At 38.2% G+C, this 27,390-nt stretch overlaps 1 protein-coding gene and 1 long non-coding RNA gene across 4 annotated transcripts in view; one reads left to right on the top strand and one right to left on the bottom strand.

Moving 5' to 3' along the window:
- LOC108503502 overlaps positions 1-4,171 on the bottom strand; it is a 39,019-nt gene extending 34,848 nt beyond the window's left edge. The window contains exon 1 of the long non-coding RNA XR_001876851.1: positions 4,002-4,171. This is a non-coding gene — a long non-coding RNA (uncharacterized LOC108503502). The remainder of the gene's footprint in view (positions 1-4,001) is intronic.
- LIPC (lipase C, hepatic type) overlaps positions 1-26,654 on the top strand; it is a 52,088-nt gene extending 25,434 nt beyond the window's left edge. For all 3 annotated transcript variants that reach the window (XM_017827483.1, XM_017827481.1, XM_017827484.1), the window contains 8 exons: positions 10,441-10,628; positions 12,234-12,413; positions 14,741-14,858; positions 16,852-17,085; positions 18,474-18,716; positions 22,018-22,138; positions 22,845-23,063; positions 25,496-26,654. In XM_017827483.1, coding sequence (XP_017682972.1) covers positions 10,441-10,628; positions 12,234-12,413; positions 14,741-14,858; positions 16,852-17,085; positions 18,474-18,716; positions 22,018-22,138; positions 22,845-23,063; positions 25,496-25,595 — 1,403 coding nt within the window. In that variant the 3' untranslated portion in view covers positions 25,596-26,654. The remainder of the gene's footprint in view (positions 1-10,440; positions 10,629-12,233; positions 12,414-14,740; positions 14,859-16,851; positions 17,086-18,473; positions 18,717-22,017; positions 22,139-22,844; positions 23,064-25,495) is intronic.
- Positions 26,655-27,390: the final 736 nt, after the last annotated feature.

Below are 27,390 nucleotides of genomic sequence, written 5' to 3'. Positions count from 1 at the left end.
TTCATATTAAATGCTGTAGTAATGAGGGGAATGTCATATGATTTATCAAGTACATAAAGCATTGTAGTGTTTATAAACAGTATTTAACAATGATGAATAGATTTTTTTTATAAATATATAGATGTTTCTCCATGTGTATGCACTTTAGACAACACTATGTAAGATAATTATATAAATTACATAGCTATAATGGACAATTAGGAACCCAATTATACTCCAACATATCATTATACTATTATATAGTACTAATTTACTGCCCTCTAATACATATTTACTGCTACTGGTCTCCAGACTTTTGGTCTTGGAATACCTTAAAAATCTGCAATTTTTTAAGTTACCAGGAAAAAACCCAAGTATTTCTTTCTCTCCTCAACCCAAATTTGGAATTTTGCACCCAAACCTCAAATACTGCCGGAGGCCCAGAAACTAAATTCTCACTGTCACTGCAGTAACAGGTTAAAATTGCAGCACTGTATGCCCTTGCAGTGCTGCCAAGAGGCAGCTTTATCTCACTTGAAATTGAGATTTAAGGCTTTGAGTGAGACACAAATCACCTGCCCAGCCATCTAACTCACTGGACCTCAGCATCATGACTTTTAAAATGCAGCTTTGATCATTTTATACATATTTTCTCTAGGATTGGAATCACAGTGTGCAAAGGTGTCTGGTCTTACTGGTTAAAAGGATAAAACTCCTGGAAAAAAGTTTTCTATGCTGTTAGTATTTCTAATAACATTTTGCATTGTCCCATGCATAAAATATTAAGTATTCCAGAAAATAACATCTTCCAAAATAGTTGTCTCAGGACTCCTGGAAAAGCCTGAAGAGCTCAGCAACATCTTAGACAATTTTGATAATGGCTCACCCCAAACTTTGACTATGAAATCTTTGTAGGACACCATTGCATGGTCCTTTTTACTAAAAGAGAGTGTTGTACTGGAGTATTAGACAAAAGTGCTGAAAATGTTTTGTGAACTATGGCTCAAGTGATGGCAGCTGCTATAATCTGCACTCAGCTCACCTCTACAAGGAAAATTACAACAAACATTGCATGACAGCATTAATAAAAATTCCAAGATTGGTTCTATATGCAGAATCTACCTTAAAATATGTCCACAGTGAATGTTCCTTCCTCTTATAGTCTAATAGGAGGATCAAATTCCTTCAATGTTCAATGAGAAGTCTAATTTCTAGACATAGTTGCATGGAAATAACTTCTGTAAACAGGGTGCACTGCAAAGGTTTTAGAAGAAATACCTACAGGCATCCACTATGAAAGATCAGTTTGGAGAAATTCAGGATACACATAAAATGATCAAAGTCTTTTAATACTATATCAGTAAAACCATCAAACTCTTGCTTCGATGAACACACCTAGTGATTGTCAAAGCAAAAAGTCCTTATGTGCCACAAAAACAGGATTTCCCCTCAGCTATTTTGGCTTAACTAAGGCTTTCAGACAAAAACAGTAAAAGAAAACAATTCTATAATTTAAAAAAAAAAAAAAATTAAAAAAATCAAAGGACACAATGGAAAAAACCAGCACCATTTTGGAGATGCAAGAGAAAAGGAAACAAGAAGAATGAGAGGAGAGGGTGATTAAAGCAAAATATAGCTCCCAGGAACATATGCTTAAAAATTCTCCCAATATTTCCTCTAAAATGCACGTTCCTTGGAGGTACAAAAATTTTAAGGGACCAGATGCCAATTCACTACTCAGACTGAAAACTTTGGATACTCAGTTCTATTCCCTGAACTGAACAAAAGCCATTTGGGTGGACTGAGATTTAATTATACCCAGGGTAGGCAGATTCCCCCACTTATCAAGGGCCTGCCTGGTGCTGGAGAGCTGTCTCATCTCACTGTAATTGTTATTACAGTCCTGAAGCTCAAACTCATCCACATTCCTTTTTTTCTTTTCCCACTGCAACACTCCATCATCTTTCACGTCCTATTCACCCCTGCCTTCCAGGAAACATAGCAGCAGTCTGGCCTGGAGGGCTGTCCCATGGCCCAACGAGTGAGTTCCACTCGGCAACACCTCCCTGTGTAATATTCTAAAGGTTCTGATGTTTTTATCTTCTCATTCTTGTAATTTTTTGTTATTTTTTTTTCTGAGCTTCAAACACACATTCTTGCTGGATATATTTCTCCTCATATTACAGAATGCTGTGATCCAGAAGTCACGCTGAATTTCTGACACAGCAAGTTGGCACCAGACAAGTGATTTCACTGCAGGATCACTCAGCAAAAAAAGCAAGGCCACAGGAAGAAAACGAACTCCCACTTCCAGCATAACTACCCTAAAATATGAATCAAAAAATGTCTTATATTTTGCAAGATTGTATATTTTTTAATCAAAATTTACCCCTGTCATGATGATATCAGCACATGTGAAATGGTTCCAAGGGACGTGCACATAAGTAATAGAGATTTTCTCTTGGTCTCTTTGAAATAAAACTGAGAAAAACAATGCTCTGAATCACAATGTTATAAGCAAGTACATGCAGAATTCTGAATCCTTTGATCTAGGTTTCCTGTTTAGCTCTTGTCCACCTCTTCCAGGGTAAGAGCTGACTCAACTTTTTAAGAGCTGAATAGGAAAATATTTTCATATACCAAGAATATTTTCTAGCCCAAACTAGATAAAAAGTCCAAACTTCAGCAGCACCAAAATTGCAAATTAAAGCTTCAAAGATTTCAACATAAATTAGCCTAAGTATGTTGTCGATCAATTTTGATTTCAGTATTACTTTTTTAGTTACTAAAAATTAAAAAATCTTTCCAGGCAATTAATAATTCAGAACAACAGCAAATCCTAACACTGATAATTTGGATGTAAATAGGGAATGAAAAATTTTCAACTGAAATATTTTCCAAAAGCTGTTATTTTTCACAGGTTGTTCCTGTTTTAAAAAACAGCTGAAATCTAAGTCAAAAGTAACGCCAGGGAGCTCCACATCAAATAAGAGTGGCTGTAGTGGATGAACCCAAGGCCCTTCTAGTTCAACCCCCAGCAGCGGTGGCCAAAAGCAGGGGCATGTTCAGCATAAAGCACTTCTTCCCCCACATCATCAACCATCTGCAGTTCAGAGATCTCCTGAGCAAGCAGTGCTGTCTCTGTGTTCACTGACCCTCACTGGACTCCTCTTAGACACTTCCATTTTCCAACTAACCTGATATAAATGCTTCATTGCCACAACACACCCAGTGAGGAATTCCACAGATTAACTACATGTCTTGAGGAGAACCATTTAGTTATCTTTTCTTATCAACATATTTTGTTGTCAAATAATAATCCTTGTATGTTTTTCCCAGTACCAGATGTGATACTCCCCTCACTCCCTGTTTTCTCCACACCATTCACGATTTTAGACCTCTACACCACATCACTCTTGGTTGTCTTGTCTCCTGGCTGAAGAAAACTAATCTTCTTAGCTTCACATTTGTAATTATTCATTTGCCCCTTCCTCTATGTGACAACATCATACAAACAAATATATTTCACCCAGGCAGTTTGTGACTATTTCTTCTTTTTGCTTTTTATATTATGGAAATGGAAATGTAGGCTCCAAATTAAGCATCTGAATACCTCGGCAGAAACCCTGGCAAAAAAAAATTTAGTCATGCATTTATTTGAAAGGAAGCATTTTCATGGAGGGTGAAAGCATCACTTCCAAGATTTACCTACTTTTAACTTTTACTTGAAACTACGAAAATTTTCGTTAGGTAACAGATGAAGGAGAGATAATTATTTGTTAACATTAATTTATAGTAACAATTTAACATCTATGTTATTCTACTTCAAAGCCTTCCTGGAAAGACACGTTGTAATTATTTTTTCCAGTATTTTGCTTAAAAAAATTCAGATTAGGTCAGATTAAACCACCGGGGCACTAATTTCAATTTAGCAACTCTGCATTACACAAATAGGATTTAAATGCTCATATTTAGAAGGATTTTACTTTAGATGAGAGAATTAAGAGGCTGGTGTATGTTACCTATAAATAACATGAGCTGTTCCTCAGTTGTGGGGCTCCTCCTGCACGCCAAGATGGCGAAGGGCCCTGAGGGGAAGCCGAGCGAGGGGCGGCTGAGGGCACTTGGTCTGTTCAGCTGGAGAGGAGGAGACTGAGGGGAGACCTCACTGCAGTTACAACTCCCTCGGGAGGGGAAGAGCAGGGGCAGGCACTGATCTCTGCTCTGTGGGGACCAGGGACAGGACCCCAAGGAATGGCCTGATGCTGTGTCAGGGCAGGTTTAGGTTGGATCTCAGGAAAAGGTTCTTCCCCCAGAGGGTGGTGGAACTGACCAGGCTCCCCAGGGCCGTGGGCACAGCACCAAGGCTGCCAGAGCTCCAGGAGCATTGGGATGATCTCTGGGGCACAGGGGGTGACTCTTGGGGATGGGTCTGTGCAGGGCTGAGGGCTGGACTCGATGATCCTTGTGGGTCCCTTCCAACTCAGCATATCCTGTGGTTCTGTAGTCAGACAACAAAATAGCAAGTTTCGAGAATCAGCATTCTTCCGTGAAGTTTTCACCTGATATAAAAAGACAAAAGGAACAGCCAACAGTTTGGAGGGTGGGTGTTATTTCTTTGCCTTCTGTTCTAACCATCACTTCAATACTTGATTCTAAATAAAGGAGATGAGAAAAAGAAGTTTTGAAATTTCACATTGTAAAGGAGGGTTTTATGTGGAATAGAAAGATTAAAAGAGTATGGCATAAGAATAAAAAAAGGTGATTCTTCTGAGAATTTTGAAGCAACCCAGTGTTCAAAATCAATAACAGTAAAACAAACTTAGGAAGAGAAGGAATAAAAATGCATACTCCAATACATATAAATAATAAATACATAAATCAGAGAAAAGTAAAAGGATAACCTACTATTTTTTCTCTTAAAGAACACATTACACTACCTTTTACTTCTTCTTTTGAAGCCACTAAATAGAAATTCCTTATTTGATTCATAAGTGACTTGAGATATACCTCTGAGTAGTTGAGATGCACAACAGCAAGTGGAAACAAAAACATGATATTTAATCTGTTTTGCCACCTTTTTCAAGGTTTTCTTGCAAGAGTTACTGAAACAGTTTCGATGTCTCCATCACCTGATGAAGTGCATTCAAGAGAAGAAATTTCAAATAAACAGCAGCACAAGATACATAAGTAGAGAATTCAAAATTAGTTGACATCTTCTATCAAATTCTTTGATATAAGCAACTTCTGAGAGTAGGGTGCATGCCTTTATGCTTTACACCACCAAGCAAATTGTACTAAACAATGATCTGTACCAAATACTTTGAATATATTTTACAATTCTTGCATATGCTATGAATTCAATACTGGTTTTTTTTTCCAAATGACTTTGCCTTTGGGAAGCATTCTAATTTTAAAAATGAGAGGGAGAAATATCAGCTAGGTCTAAACTCCTTATTAACATGTTAACAATTCTTTTCAAATCATGATTCTGCTATTATTGAACAAGACAGTACATTCTCGTTCTCCAATTTCATGCACCCAGAAATTAACTCTGAATAGTAGTAACCAGAAAATGATAGGGATCTGGGTCTCTGCTGACAGTACTAACAAGGCAGTTGATAATCACATCTGCAAACAAATTTCCCCATTCCTCAACCCTTCCACAAATAGCCCAGGTAAACAAAGAACACAGACCTGGAATAGCAGAGCAGAACAATCTTCCTTTTATTCAGCTGTGGGATAAGTTTTTACAGATTTCCTCAGATCACTGTGCATCAAAACATGAGAGCAGTGCCTGATTATAAGGAATTCGTGAAAGATCAGCAGCATTCAGACACCAGAAAACAGAGATTTACCAGTATTAATCATGTTTCAATAAAGAATTAGATATTTGACTTTTGGTAGACATTGAATGGGTCTGATTTTCAAAGAAAACAAAAAAATATCCTCTGCACTTTAATGGTAAAGAACCACAGCAGACAGAATGACCCCTGATAACTGTAGAGCTGATTTTTGACCAGGCACACACACCCCCCCCTTCCACTGACTGTCTCATTGCCTCCCTGATGAAACCAGGGCACCAGCCCCAGTGAATTCTTAAATTGGCCTCTTTCTAAACACACCTCTCTTCCCATTTCAAGACTCACTAATGCCACCTGTTAGCAGATTATCTGGATGGTTTGAAAGCCGTGCAACACACAGAGAAGTCAGTCAGTATGAGTGGTGTAATTTTATATGCTCTCCTCTTGGATTTTTCAACAGAGTTGGAAGTATGTTATCAGAGGGCTAACAATGTTGGGTAATCACCCTTTGTGGCTGTTTGGGTACAAACTACACTTGTGGTTAGTTTGTTGACTTACCTTTGGCATGTCTGCATGCATATTAGACGAGAAACAAGAAATGACAACTCAGAAAACTATGATACTTTTCAGACAGAGAATCTAATGCTGAGAAAAGTATCACCTACTCAACGTTCATTTAAGCTTAAACCAAAAGGGAAGCTTTTTTTCAAAATGTCTCTTTCTGAACAGACCTAATAATGTATAATCCAATTGTCAGTTTTTTCTTGCTGGCTACTTTTTAATTCATTCTTTGGTGAGTGATCCCTACTTTTCAATGGCAAGGTGAGCAAGTTAAGGAGTGTGAAAATACAAAGAAACTTTTAGAAGTAGGATGGGCATTGCCTAAAGAAATAAATACTAATAATGTGAACAATAACGAAATGCTAATAGTGAGAAACAATAACTGAACTCTTATCTTGCACCCTTCAATGTACATTGAATTCCAATGGCTACTAGACCTACTACCAGGTATGTAGGTGTGTCACCTTATTTTATTTATTGTTTTTAAATCCCAAATAAAAATATTTTTATTTTGTTCAACTGGGAATCTCTCTTCTTTTTCCTTTTCAATAAGGAAACATGATTATGTCAGGTCAAATCTAAAAGTGCTTTGGTTTGTCTGCCAAAACTAACCCTAAAACATTTTGGAAGAAACTGCTCTATGGCAGTGAAGTGGTTTTACAAACCCAGCAATCAGTCTTTACTGCACCTCACAGAAACATCCTTAACATGAAGTAAGGAAAGGTAAAAGGCTGAATCTCCTCCAGGGTGTCAAGAATTCACAATAATATTTCTTGCTCGTGGTTACTGTGCTGCTCTGGGTGAAGGTAATTTATGGGAGCACGTGGATCAGTGTGGCCACATTGCACTGCCTTTGCTGAAAGAATTCATCAAAGGACGATCTTCAGAGAAAAATTAAATGAAGTCAGCCCTGGGTAAGGGCTAATTTTCCAAAGAGAAACTCTTTGGAGTTTCAGATAGATCTCAGCACACTTTGCTGCAATTACCATGAAAAAATTCTTTGGCAGTTTAATTTTTGCAGACTGACCTATGAAACTTTGCAGTTCTCTTCGGTCACGTCACTGAGTCACTGGTATGACATTTTCAGCAAGAGTCTGTTGTAAAGCCAAGTTTTTCCAATGCTCTTTCCTTCTTCATATCATTACAATCCTTAACAGACTGAAGCAGTTCCTTGTCAATTGACACGACAGGTTCTGTTGGAACTTTTGACAGCCAGGAAGTAGTTTGAGCAGTATTTTTAATACCCTCTCTCAGATTCACCAGCAAGCCCACAGCTCAGCCATTAAAGCACTTTCCCAGCCAGTGTATAAAGAAAACAGCTGTTTATTAGACTTGCTTTCTGTAGTGTGTACAAACAGTACAGAGAGCAACAAAGTGCCTTTGCAGTGCACAAACACTGAGAGAGCAAAAAGAAAACGAACACAAGGCATTAAACAAAGAAAGGATGTGTACAATGGAACAGGCATAAGCTATTTATTTTTTGTTTGTTTTTCTTTTTATGCTAAAAATAGAACACAATGCTTGTAGAGACTACTCACCAAAGCCTGAATAAACCGGAGGTCAAGAATATCAACATCATTAAAACTCTTTCCAATTTTCAGTTCTTTATCTAGATTCACTTTTTCCTGATATTACTTACTTCAGAAACTAAGCCCTCTCCCAAGGAAAAAAAAAAATCCATCAGAAATTCTCTTAAGTGGACATTTTAAGAGAGAAATGATCAGACTTAGTCCTGGGCATCTATCACAGTTAAAAGTGTCCTGAAAGAAAAATGTGAGACACTGAAGCTAAGAATTTGGTCAACCAAACCTTCAATAACTTTGAAGCTTCTTAAATTACAGTTCTTGTAAAAGGCTGAACAAATTTCTACAATAATGTTTCCAAGCTGTGAAACATCACATTGCCTGGAGTTACTTGGAAGGTACAACAATTAGCAACAAATAGAAAATAGTGCACATCCAGTGCAGGTCAGTTCAGGAGTTTTCTTTCTAGAATTGCTATTCACTTAAACAAATTAAATGTGCTGTTCTATCATGCCTTATCATTACACTGAAATTAAACCTTGAATGAAATTTGTAACAAGACTGACATGTGGCAAAAATAGTCTGACCTTAACCCAGCGTGGTTTCACATTAGGGTTCTTTGTACTGCACATCACAAGATGCTACTACTGCAAAAATATAAACAGGGGAGTTTCCCATCATGAAATATGTTCGCAGGGTAAAGGCTCCTCTGTGAATGTATCACAAGTTCTTTGCAAATTACCAAAATCTTACCAAGACAACACATCATAGAACTTCAGGATAGATTTGCAGATACAACCAAGAAATGAGTGTGCTAAGGCTTTAGGTATGTTCTGAAAACATCTATAGACATAAGAGTTGTGATGTACCAAAAAAATAGGAACTGTGCTGACTTAGAAGACAAAATACAATACTTCTAACATTACTGTTATATTAAAGAACTTTTACTCAAGAAAAATAAGAACTAAATTTAACTAAATTGAGTTCTGTCCCAGCACAGATAATTTTAACTTCTCTGTGAATAAAATATTTCATTTTTACCCCCAAGAATATTTTGTTGGGCCTAATTACAACAAAAGCCTCCTGCCTGACCATTTTAGTGGTGCTGGTGAGCAGCTGTTGCCTCTGGAATTGGTAGCACCTGAACTTGGCAGTACCTGAACTTGGTAACACGAGCTCTGTTCACTGTTCTGGATGGGGTTAGCAATTGCCTTCACTAACTGGCACTGACATCCTCTCTTCCTACCAAAACCATCTCCCTGAATGCACACTGGAATTATACTTTTCAAGTCCCAGTGACTCATGGTCAGTTTTGTTATTGATTACTACAGTCAAGTTGTTTTACCCTTGTGTCACTTCCAATTTATGAGCCCCATTTAAAGAGAAATTCCAATCAACTCTATGACCTTGTACTTCATAGGAGATTTCTACCTGTTTCCCTTGCTGTATTTTCAAGGTGTCATCCAGCTCCTCATGTTTAATGGTTTGGTCTCCTCGGCATCAGTACTATGACCATGTTTTGTCAGTCTTGTACCTTTCCTGTCTGCTTTTTTAATGAAAATATTACAGTAATATTAGCCAAAATACTCTCCCCAAGGAACCCCATTAGTAAATTCTCTTCATTTTGAATGTTTCCTTTCCAATGCTGGGAACTGTAACCTCTCTTTTGTCTAGTTCATCACGCTGTGCCTTCTCTTCTATTAATCCCCATTTTTTCTAGTTTTAGTAATAATTTATTATATAGATTTTTTTTCAGCTAAATCAATAATCTGAAGTCTCATTAGAAAGGTTTGTATGTCACAAGGTGTTTTCTGTAAGCTTCTGCTTAATTTTACTCAATTTTTCAGCAATTGCTCTATATTCATGTATTTCCATCTAAGCTCACAAGGTTCATAAGAACACAGTTCACCCTGTCCCCATTTTCTTACTTGATAGACATTTCTGAAAATGCCATCCTACATGTACCAAGCTACTTTACCTAGAAACAAACCCAAAAAATAAGTATAACTAGAACAAGAACACTTCATCTTGCCTTTTCAGAGAAAAAGAATGATTTATGATGTGATCTAATAGTTTTAAACAGTCACCTAAGTCTCTAAGCAGAGTTATAACCCAGAATTAAATGGTTATTTTAGTGTAATGATGCTTGCTCAGCAATTAGTAGCAAATGCAGATTAGTAGAAATGCTCTGCAGAGCGTTAAGAGCCCATGGATGTGCTTGTCTGTGCACACACTGACATGGTGAAGTCTCAGCACCTGTCCTGTGGTTTTACAATCCTTATCCATTCTACAAAGGCCTGTAGCAATCAGATCAATATCTCCTTTGTAACTGCTATTGTTCAAATAGAGGGGCTCATAGGCACATATAGATCACCTATAGATCTCTCAAAAAAGAGATCACTTTTTTTGACCCAAAATGTACAGCTTAGCCCACCTGGAGTAGGCAACAACTATTCACAGCCAGAGTTCTAATTTTACTGCTTTACTCTGTCTTACAAACTGTGTTGTACTGGTAACTTCTTCAGGTTTTAGATTCCTTCCTATTATGACTGTTGTTACAAATTTCATTTCAGAGGCACTGGAATCACAGAGTGAACACACCAGAACGAAGAAACATCAGAAAAACTCAGAAACCAGATTTCGACTCTATACTGATACAACGGAAGGCGACTGCCAGATTTTTTTAAATCAGCTGGAGACTCTTGAGAAATGCAGTTTCAATTCCTCTCTTCCTCTGGTGATGATAGTCCACGGCTGGTCGGTATGAACTCACATTTTGATTTAATTCAAACTACATTTGATTTGATACACTTTCCTTCTCATTACACTACCGCCAAAAATATCTTCAGATATCCCGTTGGGATTACAAAGATGGTAGATTTCCCTGGCAGCAATCATGGCTAGAAATAATACATCTCCCACAGATTCTGAAGGAACAGCCTATAAGCAATTTTTTCCATGGGACTCCCATGCCAAGGATTAGATTCAGCCCCAGTTTAAGGCCAGCAGAGCTTGAACAAGTACCTGAATTAATGTGCTGTGCTCCTGGAAGACTGAATACCAGTTTCATTTCCCTGATATGTTCACTGACACATATTTACAGACTTCTTGAAAAATGCACACAATCTCCCCACATCTTTCTCACAGATACACCCTTAAAAAGAACTTCTCATAGCCCCTTAAGCTAAAAGCAAAGCCTTCAATATCAGTGAATTATAAATGAACTGCTTCCAGTTAAACTGTAAAAAAGCAATCCACCATGAAAAACCTTTCTCAAAACCACAGCAATACCAAGAGTGACTTTTCATCAGCTTCTCAGTTGAAAAAGAAACAAAAGGCAGGATAAGAAAATACATCATTTTAACAGGTCTTTGATCCTCACAGAGCCACTGTCCTTACCTAAGGTGGCAAAATGGATCTCCCTTGCACATCTTCAAATACTCAGAGAAACTCTGAACACCCCCCTTGATGCAGATAACTCTCTTAACAAATAAGGGCAAGGCTGACTTTGGATGAAATATTGCCTTAGACTACTTTAGCCAAGCCTCACAAACAAGAATCTGTTCAAAACCTACACCCTCCTCAAAGACAAACCACAGGCCTGAAGCTGCCATTGAAGTTTATAATTCATATTAACTTCATTTGCAGAGGTGTTGGGGGTCTTGGAGGAATATGCATGGAAACCCAGACCTAAGACTCCCAAATTCTGTTACACCAGAAGAGATAAGAGCATTTTATCACTTAAGGAAATAGATGCAACTAGAACAATTTAATCTGATAGATTAAATAATAATTCTAGTCCATCAGATCAGAAAAACGCTTTGATACAGAAAATTGGAATCAGGTGTTCAAAAAAGAATTACTCAAAAAAAGCAGCTCTCAAAATGGAACAGCTATAGAAGATAAATGCTCGTTGGTCTGCAATCCTCCAGCTTCCCTCCCTCTCCAACTCTTTTAGCTTACAGGAACAGCTGCTCTTGAATGAAATCAGAAATTTTCTGGGCATTTCTGTCTTTCCTTTTAATGAGTAATATCAGTTATCACCAGATGAGTTCAAATATTTTGGGACATCATTTTCACTGATAAAAGTTCATATTACAAAACATACATTATTATACAGTTCTTATATTGATTTTTAATTTTTTTGTCTACCAAACCCCAAAGATTCTCAGCATTAATCAGGCTGAAGCCCCTAAAATCCAGTTATCAGCATTAAATCCCTCCTTGTTCATATTAAGGTTTTTGTTTCTTTGAGCTTTTCACAAGAAATATTTGCCAGACACTATTTGGCATTGTTTTCTCATAACAATGGTCTTTTTATTGTTTTGTTGTGTGTTTGTTTTGCGGGTTTTTTTTAATATAACAGGTGGATGGGATATTAGAAGGTTGGATTTGGAAAATGGCAGCAGCTCTGAAGGCTCATCATAAACCCCTGAACGTGATCGTTGCAGACTGGCTCACGCTGGCTCGCCAGCACTACCCCATTGCTGTACAGAACACACGCCACGTGGGACAGGAGATAGCAGAATTCCTGGAATGGCTGGAGGTAAGAGCCCCCAGATCTGGAAAATGTTTCTCTGGAAAAGATTCATTTCCTTGTTCTTATGCTTCTACAATCATTTGGAAGTACTATGCTGGCTAATGCTGTTCATTTCAGTCACTCACATTTCTTTATTAAAGCCCAAATTTTTCTTCCATATAAACTTTGATAGACTTCATAAACTTTCACCATGCAATAGAAAAAAGCAAGTGGTCTTGCTTATTAAAATATTTTATGTATCTTTAGAGGTAAGATAATTTCCTGCTACTTTAGCTTTTCAACTGGCATGTGTGTAGACAGCTACCACAGTCCCACCCTTTGAAAGCAGGCAGACAGACTTTGCAAGCTAGTTCAGCAAAATGGGTTTATGTTACCTGTGCTTAACTCCTGCTTTTAATGCAGGATTCAATCATGTCTGATTTTTGCCACAGTTTCCCAAAGATTATGCTAAAATAACGTAAAAGGAGACCTTTCCAGAGGACAGACATGCTTCACAAAGCAGATGACATGGAGGCAGCAGTGAGTGCAGAGACACACTAATACAGTGACTACTTATCAAAACTCCTGCTACTTGGGGAGCAGTGGCCATGGCTGGATTGAAAAGGCAGAAAGCAAACACCAGATGAGAATCACTCGTACAAATCAGGAAGCCTAAGCAACTCCTGTTGTATCAACCTTTAATACTAATTTAAGCTATCTAATTTGAAATGAAATTATACTTCTGTACTTGGCAGTGAATTTTTGAATATATTAATTTAAATAAGGTGAGGCCTAAGGTGGAAGCTGAAAGATCTGTAGCAAATACCATTGAAGGTCTAAGCTGCTTCCAACTGGAACGGCAGAGCAAGAAGCTGTCAGATACCATGCCCAGTTAGGGACAACAGGCACAAAAGAATGGCAAAAGAGCCAGAGTCACTATTTTTCATTGAGACGTTACAGCAACTTTAGCTCTTGGTCAAATGCAGTTTAAGTTGATGGGGCCTAAAGTGATTTTTGAAGCTGTTAATTATTGAATGAATCAAACGGTGGACTTTGTTCATTTGCCAGACACACCACATTGTCAACAGTAAAGACTGTCTGTGATTTCTCTAGTGTCAACAAACAAATCCAGGCTTCGATAAATGACCCCTTGCCCCAGCACTGTAGGTAGCTTCTCTTGTACCATGATATGTTCCAGAATTTAAATATACCACAAATTTTCACACCATTAAATAGCTTGTGTTCAACCCGAAAACGTTAAACTCAGAAGGGGAGCTCAGGTTAAAAACCCCTTCATTCCAACTCCCCTAACTATCTCTTTGCTATTCTTACAGGTAGTCAATTATTTGAAATATTCTCAATAGATATAATAAAAGCTGCAGTGCTGCCCAACATTTTAATTAAGAACAAACAATAAGCAAATATTAGTGCTCTTAGTCCAAGAATTAATAGGGCATGATCAGTAACAACCTCGGTAGCATCCATCTCAATACCACCTGAGAAGAAAACTGGTCAGATTCTGTGATTCCTAAGAGCTGCCTCTCTCAAAAGAAACTTGCCAAGTTTCACCTCATCTTCAGAAGAGATGGGTATCAAGACTGTACAACTCCGCTGAGACAGGCAATATCCACAAAGAAATTAAAAGAGAGCTTTGCCTTTCCTGCAAGAAAAATATGCCACGTTCTTCTTTACAAGTCAGAAAAACTTTGAGCCTTGCAGCTCAGGTGAAATGCTTAAGATGTACATCTTAATTTCTTAAATGCTTAAGATTAAGTAGAAAGAAGGGCTCGAGGCCAATTCTGCTTCAATAGTTTTGTTTCAGATCAGACACTCAGCTTTGTAGAAATCAGTCCAAGAAATATCACTGCCATATCACTTAACACGTCTGATCAATCTTTCAATACCTTGTCTTCTCGTTTAGCTTGTGCTTGTATCTCAGGCCAAAAAAGCAAGGCACTTCCTATAGAGGATTGTTTTACCCTGCAGTTAAAGGACAGATAATCATTTTACAGTCACAGGAAAGTCAGATGCTGCAGACAAAAGGCAATGCACATTTGCTTCACTTGCTACAAACAACAAAAATCCTACTATCTGTGTTGGTGCTTTTCCTGTAGTAGGAGAAGGTTTTCTAAGTAGCAGTGCCTAAATATGTGGCATTTTCCTGCTGCATGAAAAGGAAGCAAGGGATACTCAGCCAGTGAAGAAATTTAGTGAATGATTCACACACATCATTTGCCCACCACCATCAACATACAAATTTCTTGTGTTATAATTCATGGTATTTCTAGCTTGTAATAAGTATTTCATCCTTTTCACATTTCCTGCATCTAAATCAAGTTGCCACTATCTTCCAGGAATCCATTCAATTTTCCAGAAGCAATGCTCATCTAATTGGGTACAGCCTAGGAGCTCATGTTTCAGGATTTGCTGGAAGTTTTATCAGTGGTACAAAAAAGATTGGAAGAATTACAGGTAAAAGACTTATAACTTTAAGAAATATAATAGTCAACTGAATTAAATTATGCAGATATTTGACATATCAATGTCATATTGACAATTAGCTGTTGGATAAGCAATATTCACCACAGTTCAGAAGTTTCATCCCATTGGTTTGGAAATTAGATTTAGAAAACGTAATGAAAACATTTTTCAAAATTAAGTCTCATAGTGTCTCTATCTTCGATCTCTCTTACCTCAGTCCAAACTATGACACACAGAATATACAAACATGAGAACTACAAACCCAGAGACTCAAGCTGCATGTTGCTTGAATTTATCTTGTATCTGTTCCCAGTGATTGGTTAAACTAAAAGTTAGCCACTGACCTTGGATCTTTGGCCACTGTCTCGACCCAAAGTCATTCAAATACACTGTTCATTGTTAGCAAGTCATTTAAAAAAATACATTAAGGAAATTGTCTAACTGTGCTTGAGCTTTTAATTATGGTACAGTGCTCACACAGTGAATTCAAGCCAGTTCTCCTGTGGCAAAAATGATAGTTCTGGATTACATTTTACAAGAGGTATACCATTAGAATATCCCTGATAGATGCTCAAAACAAACCAAGTTAACCCCTAACACTTGATTATTTTGACTAGTGGCATTCTAAACTTTCTGTAAAGTTTTGTGAGTGTAATGAAAACATATTTAAAATGTTATTGGTACACTGCACACAGTACCTGAACTAATGCCCAGTGACAGCCTAAAAAAGGCAAAACCAAAACAGAAGTGCATTTTACACAAGGCCCACATCAGCTACATTTAATCCATCAGAGAAAAGATTTTACTTTAATCAGCTTTAGAAGTGAGCCAAATATACATGATACATGTGTATATATATATATGAATATACATGAATATACTTTGAAGTCACAACTCTAATCTTGGATTCATTGCCACATACCACAGTCCCTTACACAATCAGCTCTTGTGGCACTGCCTGCATGACAGGAAGCTGATTTTACAAAATACATCATGATACTACACCTCTGCATACACTGAAGGACTTCAGGTCCCCAGCACTGCTTGTTCAAACCTTATTAGTACATAAACCCTTGATAATGGATAAGTAAAAAATATAAGAACACGTTATTTTTTGTAATAGCTATATGCATTCTTCAGCAGAAGTTGTTCAGACTTGTAACAATAAGCTCCAAAACTTGACAGTGATAAAAGTTATTAAAACTAAAAGGAAATGTATGCCTTCAAGGTGACTTCCCTACTTGTAGCCTGTGTTATTAGTCTTGTCTGGTTACATCTATGCTATGTTATTCCATAGTACCAACGGAAGAATACCAAATTTAGAAGCTTCTCCTCAAAACTGAATGCAGCTTTCAACTAAGCAGAAAGTTCTCTTCCATCAATCAATTCCAAACCAAGAAGAGCACCATACGAAAAGATCTAGCAAACAAAAATCAGCAAGACTTGCTAAGCGGAATATTATTTTTCTGAATACTGTAATGATCTGCCTTGAAGACTTTTCAAGTTGAAAAATCATTATGAAGAATATCTACCAGACATACAGCCCTTTCTAGCAATAAGTGAAGCTTTATAAAGCTTCAGGTCCCAAATGTGGGCTAAAAGTCAACCTTGTTGTGGGACTGGTGTCTCCAGAAGGGCCTCTGAAACACTCGACCTCTAGAGTTTAAAAGAATAACATTGTGTAAACATCCCTGCAGTGACAGGGCGGCAGTGAGTGGGTTTGTCCATGACAAACACATCTATCTCTGGGCCTGTGGCCTTGTGCAGGCAGCACTTACTGTTTGTTACAGCACCTGTGTTTGCTTTACTTTCTGCTGTAACCACGTACCCTCTGCAGGACAAGTGTTCTTAGCATTGTTTCCATCAGAGAAAGACCTTGGAAAGTAGCAGTGCTGCCTGCTTTTAAGTATCACAGACTTTTCTTACAGCAGTAGAACAGTCCTTCTGCACTAAATGACAAAGGGATTATTTGCTTTTATGGCAGGCCTTGACCCCGCCGGTCCCCTGTTTGAAGGAATGTCACCAACAGACCGTTTATCTCCAGATGATGCAGATTTTGTAGATGCAATTCATACCTTCACTAAACAGCACATGGGTCTCAGTGTGGGCATCAAGCAGCCTGTGGCTCATTTCGACTTCTATCCCAATGGAGGCACCTTCCAGCCTGGCTGTCACATCCTGCACGTGTACAACCACATCGCACAGTTCGGGATCACCGGTAAGAACCGAGGGCACAAAGCATTGCACTGGCAGGACCTCTGGGAAACTACATAGCTCTGTGACCTCAAACAGCTTCTAATGGGAGTATTATCACCTCTTATACGCAAGGAAATTTCTTGTCTAGAAATCAGCTATCTGATTTTTACATGTATTGAGTTCAAACTGGTTTTCCCGGCTCCAGTGAGGAACTGGGCTGTCCAGCTCCTGAAAATGAAAACATCCTGCAGCAACAGGGCAGCAGTGAGTGGGTTTGTCCATGACAAACACATCTATCTGTCAAGCACTTCTGAGTAATTTCAAAGGTATGTTTTAGCAGTAGGGGAAATGAGAAAACTTATTCTAATTAAGCCAGATTCATCTAGTGTGCCATTAATTATTTCAAATCAAATAAAACACAGGTCTGTACTACTCACCTCCTTAGTTCACCTTTTCCTAACTCCCTGTCCTTCAGCTGTGTAGATGATGCTCCCTCTAGGACCTGGCTGACAGTGTTCCAGGATGGGTTTTATTTATAGAAGCTTATTTCCAATGTACCTAAACACAAACGTACAGAGAAACTGATGCAACATACTGAAAAAAGATAAGGTACTGATGCGCAGTGACAACCAGAACTGCTCACTGAAAAACCCCAAAAGAGCACTGCTCACCCAGGGCATGACACTGTGAAAGTATTTCTCAACTATCATCACATGCTGCCTAAACATAGGCCTGACTTTTTAGCAGATAAAACACGACAAACAAGCAACCAAGCACAAGCTCAAAAGCTTGTCAATGGACATATATAAAAACAGTTCTCCCAATTGCACAAAATAATTACTGTAATTTGATGGCTCTTAAGGAACAAAAAGATACTTACTTCTCATAAAAGCATCTCTATGTATTTAATAATTTTTTAATCTGTTTAATACATTTTTTGCTCCTTTTTCCCCAGGAGTGGTTTGCAAGCAAAATTCAACATGAACGTTTTTCACTCTAATAGGGACAAAATATTATATTACTGCATAAGCGTCCAAAAGACAACCACTCAGAATGAGACTGCTGTCTTTAATCTGGCACGATCTGAAAGACTGCACATCACCTCATATTGTATTTTATATTGACCAAAACAGCCAGGATAATGTAATTAAGGTTCATATTTACAGTCTGATACAGTCAGGCTATAGAAGTTTAAGCAGCAAATTATTCAATTTTATTAGCTATTTTTTAATTATCCTAAAAGTTACATTGCTACAATGCATAATTTCTGAGGCAAAATCATGATGTAAAGGGTAGTAAGGGTATGGGGGGAAAACCAGTAACATATTTGTAGTTGGTTACAGTACTCCTCTGCAGCTGAAATGGTAAAAAGGAACAATGGCATGTAAAATTTTGTTTGCATTTTTTCAGGCATCACTCAAGCTGTGAAATGTTCCCATGAGAGGTCAGTTCATCTGTTCATTGACTCTCTTCTGCACAAGAACAAGCAAATCACAGCTTACTGGTGCAACGACATCAACACTTTCAACAAAGGATTGTGCCTCAGCTGTAGGAAGAACCGGTGCAACACCCTGGGCTACAACATCAGGGAGGAAAGGCTCCCAAAAAGCAGACAACTCTTTCTGAAAACAAGAGCACATATGCCCTTCAAAGGTTTGTGGGAATACTTGTTACAGTGCCTAGATTATCACAAAGTGAGAGAATGAGCCTAAGCTTTGTGATCCTATTTACTCATTCATTCAGGCTTATAAAATCTGTGGGAATAATCAATTTACTGAGACAACTGAGAATCTCACCCTGATGCCTTTTCATCAAGATCCTGGCTCTTAATATTTCTGTGGGAAAAACCCTGCTGCACACTTGCCCCAGGCTAACCAAGGATCCAAGGCCCCGGAGATACTTGGGGTCCTGAGCTGCAGGATTTCCCTACAGCTGGCCTGTGCGGGTTGGTTGTAAAAGATGCAGGCATACAGCCAAGCTGAAAAAAGCAGCATAATTGCTCTGGAAGGCCTGTAAAACACCCTGTTCCAAGTTTGCCCAAATTTTATCTGCAATTAGTCTATGAGATGACATACAAATTACTACTTTTCAAACAATGGACAGACAACAGAATAGTCCGGACTTCTACAGGGCTGAACTGCAGCACAAAAATAAAGACTGGCACTGTAGCTTCAGTTCTACTAAATTACTTTATCAAGAGTGCAAACTAACAATTTTCTAAGCTCAGGGAGACAGTCAGTGTGGTTTCTTGGTCATACAACCAGACAGAGGAGACACAGCCTGACAGGGGAGCAAGGCCTTTCTGCCAGTCTCCAATACACTCGGCTGCCAGAGCCCATGAGATGGCTGTTGTTGAGCAGACATTCCCTTGCCAGTGGCAAGGTTTATGTATGTTTTAAAGCAAGAACAAGCAGGACTGTGTGGGATAATAGGCAGAGACACGCTTCTTCCAAGGGGCTTTCAGGGCAGGGACTCCTGGCACACAGCATTCCTCCTCACCACCTCCTGGGCAGGGCTCCCGCCTGGAGCCACAGGTCACACACATGGAGGAGACACTCCCCTCGGGCTGAGGTGCTGCTCCCCGGCCCCTCAGCACAGCCCTGGCACAGCCCCGGCCACGGGGGTCACACAGCCCCTCTCCTGCTGCCAGGGCTGTGCCAGGCCAGAGCCTCCCTTCTGATGGAGGGCTCGGCCCTCTTGTCCCTCAGCCCGGACTCTGCAGTTGGGAGGCACTTTGGATGTCCACCATGCACCCCTGGCATGGACACCGAAGGGCCTTGCAGTTCTGAGGAGAAATGCCTTAAAATGCTGCTTGCATTATACAGCTTGTTTCCCCACAGAGTCCACTTGCTCAACTGCAATATCACAGATTCAAATTTTAAAACATACAAAAAATTCGTGTACTTGTAAAACAATTTTTTAAGTCTTTCACTAGCACAGCTATGAAATATTCAGTGATGATTCCAGAGGGGTCTGCTCAGCCCTGATTGCTACTCAGAGCAGCTGAATCTCCTGAATTGCTTCCTAATACTGTTTAAAAGGGTTCAGGAAGCTAATTGAGGTATATTTAAAAATTCCAGAGGCTGCTGCAGTACAGTCAGGTCCTTGTCAGATCAGGGAAGTGACTGGTTCTGGGGCCACGGTGTCCGCTGTCACCACACCTGGGCACAACAATGCAACCCCTGTGTTGCATTCTTCTCTGGACATAGAGCTGGTTTCAGCTTGTGGTAAAATATCTGCGTCCTTTTGGCTTTGATTTCAATTTAAACACGTTGCATTTTTATGCTTGGAACTGGTTTTGTATCAAAAAAACATCCTTGGCGCATATGCAGATAACAGTGCCCCAGACAATGGTCTCCTTTCACAAAAGTTCCCAAACAAAGCGGCAACTGTGGGAGGGTGCTCACAAAGTCATCTTTGTAATGCTTTAAAAAAAAACGTTTGAAGATCATGTGAGAAGCCCAAACAGAAGAAATTTGAGAAACTCAGCATTACACTTCAGAATCCTCTGCGCCTTCGTAAAATCTGACATTTCATTTTCAAGTTAATGGCATTATGTTCTGGAGAGTACAATAATTCAAAAAACAAAAAACCCGTTGTCACAAACAAGTTATCACTTATAACAAGGCTGTGATGGGACCCCAAGTTGGAGATTTTACATGAATATGCTCACCTTTTTCCTTAAAGTGAGCCCCACAACCACAGCAAAAGCCTAGGCTGTATCTGAACAGATACCAAACAATCAATTTTTACATGGAGAGAAAATTCAGAGAAAGACAGATTATTAATAAAAGTGATCTGTAGACAAGCCTCTCTGCCTTCATCTTCATCAGGTTTGCAGCAAAGGATCAGCCGATTTGTCTGATCTACTGAATGACATGTTTTCAGAAGAAAATACATTGTTCACTAACATATAACAACTATAACACAACAACAAAAAGATACAGCTTTTCTAGCAAGTACCTTCTATTGTAAACACCCTGAGCTAAAAACAAACAAACAAACAAACAATCTGTGCATACACAGAAAAACATAATTCCCTTGGCAGTATGGTGGAGCCATTCTCAGATGTAATGAAGACTGAAGTGGGTGGAGAGACTCTACTCAAAAACTAGTGTGTAGTAATGTTCCTGCACACCTAAACCTATCCGTTTTGTCTAGAAGGTGGCAGGTAGAATGACCAGATGAAGAGTTTTGGACCTTCAAACTGTGTGCACAAGCTCTAACTGTATGTTGTTGGTTTGTTTTTTTTTTCCTAATTCACAAAATATCAAACTACTCACAATCAGAACAGTGATGACTTCTTAGGCATTCTTCCTTCTGACAATGTTCAGTTCAGACTTTCCAAAACACTGTTCTTCTAGAAACCCACCAAATCTTGAAGCATTAATGACATCTTTCTCACAGTAATGTGCTTGAACAAAGCCATATTGTTAACAGAGGCACGTGAAGCACAATGTATCATTATGCAGGCAAGGAAAGTTTGTGAGCCATCTGTTTTGCAGGGCAATTTTCTAGTTGATCAGAGAAAGGGCCTGACCACATTGCATAAGGTCTTCGATCCACATCATACATCTCTGGTCATGCCCAGTCACAAGGATTCATCTGGTCACTTGATAGAGGGCTTGCCAGAAATTCTAACATTTAAACTTCAGAAAAACTGCAATATTTCCCATGGAAGAATGTTTTATCCTAAAGGGAAACTCATCCCAGATTACCTTTTTCCTCTGTCCTTTTAAACAGAGCAACAGGGCCGCAAACACTAAGGGATTACACAGCACAGCAACAGTCAGAAAAAAATGATCAAGTTTTAATTTCAGCAAATTAATTTGAAAAATAACATGTAAAAAAAAAATCAAGTTTCTGCTTTGAAAGGCAAACTTTTTTTACCTAAGAAATCTATTTCTTCTTTGACCATTAATTTTGTCACTTTGCAAATTCTTCCCTTCTCCAGTGTACCATTATCAGTTCAGGATCCACATCATCAATGAAATCCAAGGCAAGCCGATAGACCCAACTTTTACCATGTCTCTGATAGGGACTAAGGAGGATGCTAAAAACCTGCACATCCCACTGTAAGTATTGGTATCCCCTGTCATTGTGCACGTGAGAAAAGGTGCCAGTTAGCAATACTATTAATTGATAGTCATGCTGTGAGTGAAATGGTTCGGAACAGATAAGTGAAGATGAACTGGAAATTGCCCTCTCTTCACTCATACTGCCTAAAAATCACAAGTTTTTCAACATTCGTAGAGTTTTTGCAGAAAAAAAAAATCTATAAAACAAACAGCAGATTTGGAAGTTTCCTGTCCACTTATGTTTTGTCCATCCCATGGATATGACAGGGAGATCTAATCAATTAAAACACAAATAAAAAAATCAGCTGTAATTAAGATAAAGAATTTTGGCTATTTATCAGGATGGACACTTTTTGTATTAACAAAAGCAAAGGTAACAGCGTGGGTCAGCATTTGTTGTAGCAGACAAAAGATGTAACATAGATGCTATTATGGAACACCTTTTCTTCTACTGTCAGAAAACACTCCTGCTTCACCAGCTGTTCAAGCTTCTCCCAGTTCTGCTTTTTTCCTACCATGTTTTCATATTTCACCACTTTATGCATCAGAAGGAAGAGTATTCTAGAGACTGTAATGTTTTGTCCTAGAGACGAAGGATGAAACATAGTTCTTTCTCTGGTCTTAGAGAGAAAAAAACTTTTTTTTTTTTTTACTTTATTCCATAATAATTAAGACAGCATTATTCTGGTTTTATTTTCTGTAGAGTTGAAGGTATTACTGGGAACAAAACCTACTCTTTTCTCATCACCCTGGATGCTGATATTGGTGACATAATAATGATCAAGTTCAAATGGGAAGGAACTCCAGTTTGGGAAAACATCTGGGACACAGTGCAAACCATAATACCATGGACAAAAGGCACTCATCGACCAGGACTTATAGTGAAGGCATTAAGAGTGAAAGCAGGGGAAACACAGCAAAAGTAAGTGTAATGAAAACAATAATAACACCGCAGATGTTTGGCACACAGGTTATCCCAGACAAAATACAAGCATCTGAGTCCCCACAGTCACACCAATAGTGAATTTATCCGTGTTCAACTTCTGGCTTCCCCTCCCCTGTCCCTCAGATCAGACTGCATGATTTTTAGGTGACTTCAAGAATTTCTTTGTTCTCAGATCAGAAATGAGTAATGGGAAATGCTCTGGCTCACCAGTGCCACCAATGTGAGTGTAAGGCACACAGGCCCTGGGTGCCAGTTTCGTTGACACTTGGGAATAAAGAATAGAGAAACCAGCACACACATCTAAGCAAGAATTTTAACAAGTTTTACGAAGCAATTGCTCTACACAATTAATTACAATTTCTGACATTTTTAGAATGGGATCACCTCACTCCATAAGTACCACATGAAATGTCAATGACACAAGATACTACATAAGGTAAATGTTGATTCCAACATTAAGGTCATGAGGTATTCAGATTCCTACGTACAAAAATATTAATTGACTTTCAATACCTACTTCATAGAGAAACTCAGCATCACCATTCTTGAAAATACTCATTAGAAGGATCCCATGCAGAACTACAGTCCTGTGATTCCTTTTGGTGTTTTTTCTCCTGCTTATTGCTTTGAAACTGGATCACCAAGTCTAAGTGGCCTTGTTTTCTACATACAGCAACGTGCACAACACTTTTGAAACTGCTTATTCATACAGAGACATTTCAGCCAGAAGAGAGAACTTGTAATGATTCCCACTGCTTTAATCTTTTGAGAAATTTTAACTGAGCAGTTTAATTAAGGTTAATGAGAAAAGCACACCTTACCTTGTAACTGTGGCTCAGTCTTAGAAGGTAATTCTTCCTTGGTACATTCTCTTTCTTACCACCACCAGTTGTAAGTAGTGCAGACTTCCTGTGGAACAATACTTATTGGCAGAGCTGCATCTTCTCACAAAAGACAAATCAGAAAACTTAAAGAGACATTTCATAAGATGATTTGTGTGTGCTGGAGGGCAGAGGAACGGTCATATTTTCTTAGGTTTAGCCCTCCTGAAAATGTATTTTGAAAGTATTTTCCTAACCTGGCACTTGGCACATGCTCCTACCATTAAGAAAAAAAAAAAATTCTGTAACATCTCCTGCTGTTTTAAAAGCCATGATCCCAAATCAGTACTGACCTAGCTGCCAAAGCAAATTAAAGTGTAGCATACACCACAAATTAGAGAGCTCTGTTTAAATGCAGACTTTTTTACCTTGAGAAAATAAGAATGAAGGCTGTGAAAGGCTCAGGTCAGGTACAGTCGTTTTGCTAACCAGAAAGCTCCTGTCCAATACACCCGTGTCAATAACCTGGCACAAGCCAATTACTACTGATGTGCTTCTTAAGAAATCCTAGGAAATGGGTAACTGAGGTGGGCACTTACACTAATAAAAGGTTAGGCTGGTATCTAAAGGTACCTAACACTCTTCACAAGTTTTTTTGTTGCAAATAGAAGTGGGAGTTTGTGTCAAGCTTTTAGTGGATACTGATCATGTGCTGGGTTTTGTTCTGTGCAATCTGGGCAGTGACACGTTACTGCTGAAATTACTGCACTGATGCTTGGGGGGAAAGATTATTATGTGATTCTAAAAGGAGGAACAAAGGACACTCAAGGACAAGTATTGTCTTCAAAGAAAAGAGGTGTGCAGATTCCTGTCTTCCACAACAGACCAAACATTGCGTATCACAGAATCAGCAATCTTGGAAATCCAGTATTTAAAAAAAGATGGTAAGCACATGATGTGTTTTGAGTTGTCCTGTGCTTTCTCGGATTTGAACAAATTAACAATATTTTATCTCCATGTACCTTTACCTCTCAGTATTTGTGATCTTTATATACATGATAAATTTTCCTTTACTGGATTATCTAATGAAAAACACTTAAGATACAACAACATATATTTAAAAAGCAGGTAAAAGACCATTATGAGGAATAAAATACCAGATTCCAACATGTTTGGTTTCAAATATTTCTACAGCACATTTAGTTGCTGATGTTGTTAGCATCCTACATAGCTGATATTTAGCAAACTCCCAGCTAAATACCAGTATTCCAGCTATTGCTGGTATCCCAGCAGCCCAAATAGGGCAATCCTGGTGGTAATAGTAGGAGTTGAAACAATGACAATGCCCTGCTGACAATACAAAGCCCAAATCACAGTGAGGGTGTGCTGTGGAGAGCAGCAAGTGGGGTACAACACACTCACTACGTGGGAGCTGCCTCCTCCTTTATTCTCTGTACCTACGGTCTGGCAGTCAGATAAATCCATTTCCTCACAAGCCTATAAAAACAATACCTTCCTGTAAAAGACAGGATAAAGAATGTGAGCTTCTAACTAACAGTGTGCTTACATGCTGTGTTTCCTTTCTAGAATGACATTTTGTTCCCAAAGCATCGACAACGTTCACCTTCATCCATCCCAAGAGAAGACATTTGTGAGGTGTGAAGATCGCTATCAGAGAGAAAACTGAGAATGAGCAGGAACACAAAGAGAAAACTACTCACCAAAATATTCAAAATGCTGTACACCTGGCAAAATTATTTAAAAACACACAGTTACATTAAATATCCTAGGAGGTTCAGAGTAGTGAAGAAAACACATTAAAATATTTAGATTTTGTGATGCAACTGTGCTTTGTTCATCCACGAGCCTACTCTGGAAATGATTGAGCAACTTCATCAAGGCAACAGTCAATTTTAAACTCTTTAAAGTCTGAAAAAAAAACACTTGCTCACCAGAAATAAAAGTATTCCTATTTGAAAGAATTATTGCCATATGCCTTTGAAAAACTTCATTTTGTTGGATTTAAGGGGAAAAAAAGAGTCTCAAAAGGAGCATTTCCCATTAAATACTTTGAAACATTAATAGAGTTACTATCAGTTAAAACTTTCCTATATTATTTCCTAATACAGGAGGAGTTAATTAGTTCATAAAAGAAAATACTCCCAAATAGGTAACAAAATGCATCTCGACCTACAGAATGCTTGAGCTGTCATAACCATATGACAAGCCCAATAACTGTATCACCTAAAAATTCTATACTAAACTTTGCTCTATTTGAAAGTGCTTTGCTGTTTAACTATTTTAATTAAAGAACTGATTTAAATTACTAGTAGTGTAATAATTTCAATGATGCTTAGTATACTACACACAATTCTAGCACAGCTAATTTCAGTTAATTTCTGCATTTAAATCAAACTCACCTGTTCAATTAAGGCCTGAGATTTTTAGATTCTAAATCACTGTATACCAGATTTTAGCATAACTTGAAACTGCCACAATAAATGAAAATGCTAAAATCCTCAAACAGCTTCAGAGCATATAAACAAACTTTACAGAGTCAAACATATACAATTCCCTTGTTTCCTATGTCAGAATATAAACTACAAAAAGAAACATTATTGCCTCAGATTGGTTTTATTCCCAGGTTAGTACAAACTGAAATAGAAATCAATATGTATGTATTTCATTTGTCCCTTTGTAATGCTAAGCACAAGATTCATTAAAATGATGTTTCTACAACTCTGCATTTTGAATGCAATTTGTGTTAAATGTTCTCTAAATGGTAAAAAAAAAGTGCAAGAAACTGCTGAGCCATGGAGCAAAGCATATAATTCGTACCAAGATATTGCAGGGAATTTTGAACCAAAATATACAGATGTTATCAGGAGGAAAGCGAGATTTATTTAGAAAGCATGACAAATGAACAAGTTTTAGAAAGCATGACAAAAACAGCAAGTTGAGCAATCCTGCAAGCAGTGAACACCGATCAAATGTTGAATGCAGGCATCTCTGCCAACCATTCAGTGTTAACTTCTAACTTTTACAAGCTGCTGTCCCTTCCTGAGGTGTAAATTTCAGAAGCTGTTTCAATATTTAAAATGGCCGCTGGGAGTTGCATCTTGATTAGGATAAATATTTAAAGATTTAGATACAAATTCCATACTAAAGAATCTTTTGATCCTCACTGAAAACAAATGTTTGTGCTTTGAAAGATTTTGTTCAATGAAGCAAACTGGTTTTTTAAACACAAAAGCATTTCCACCTTCTATGTCAAAAATTACAATTTGAGTGATTAATTCCATGCTTCAGGTTGCTATCCCAAATATTTAAATTTTGTAACAATTATTTTATTAAAGCTCTGTAGCTTGTAATCTAGCCTGTGATTGTGTAAAAATCAGTTGCTTAAACACAACAGCAAAGTCAAATTAGGAGCATACACAGAAGAAGGAAATTTCAGCCATAAGTATTTCAGGTGGAAAAAG

This window comes from Lepidothrix coronata, unplaced genomic scaffold, assembly GCF_001604755.1.
Source record: "Lepidothrix coronata isolate B3197 unplaced genomic scaffold, Lepidothrix_coronata-1.0 Scaffold140, whole genome shotgun sequence".
In the NCBI taxonomy this organism is placed as follows: domain Eukaryota; kingdom Metazoa; phylum Chordata; class Aves; order Passeriformes; family Pipridae; genus Lepidothrix; species Lepidothrix coronata.
The sequence above is the reverse complement of the archived record's forward strand: the minus strand, read 5'-3'. Positions and strand labels throughout refer to the sequence as shown.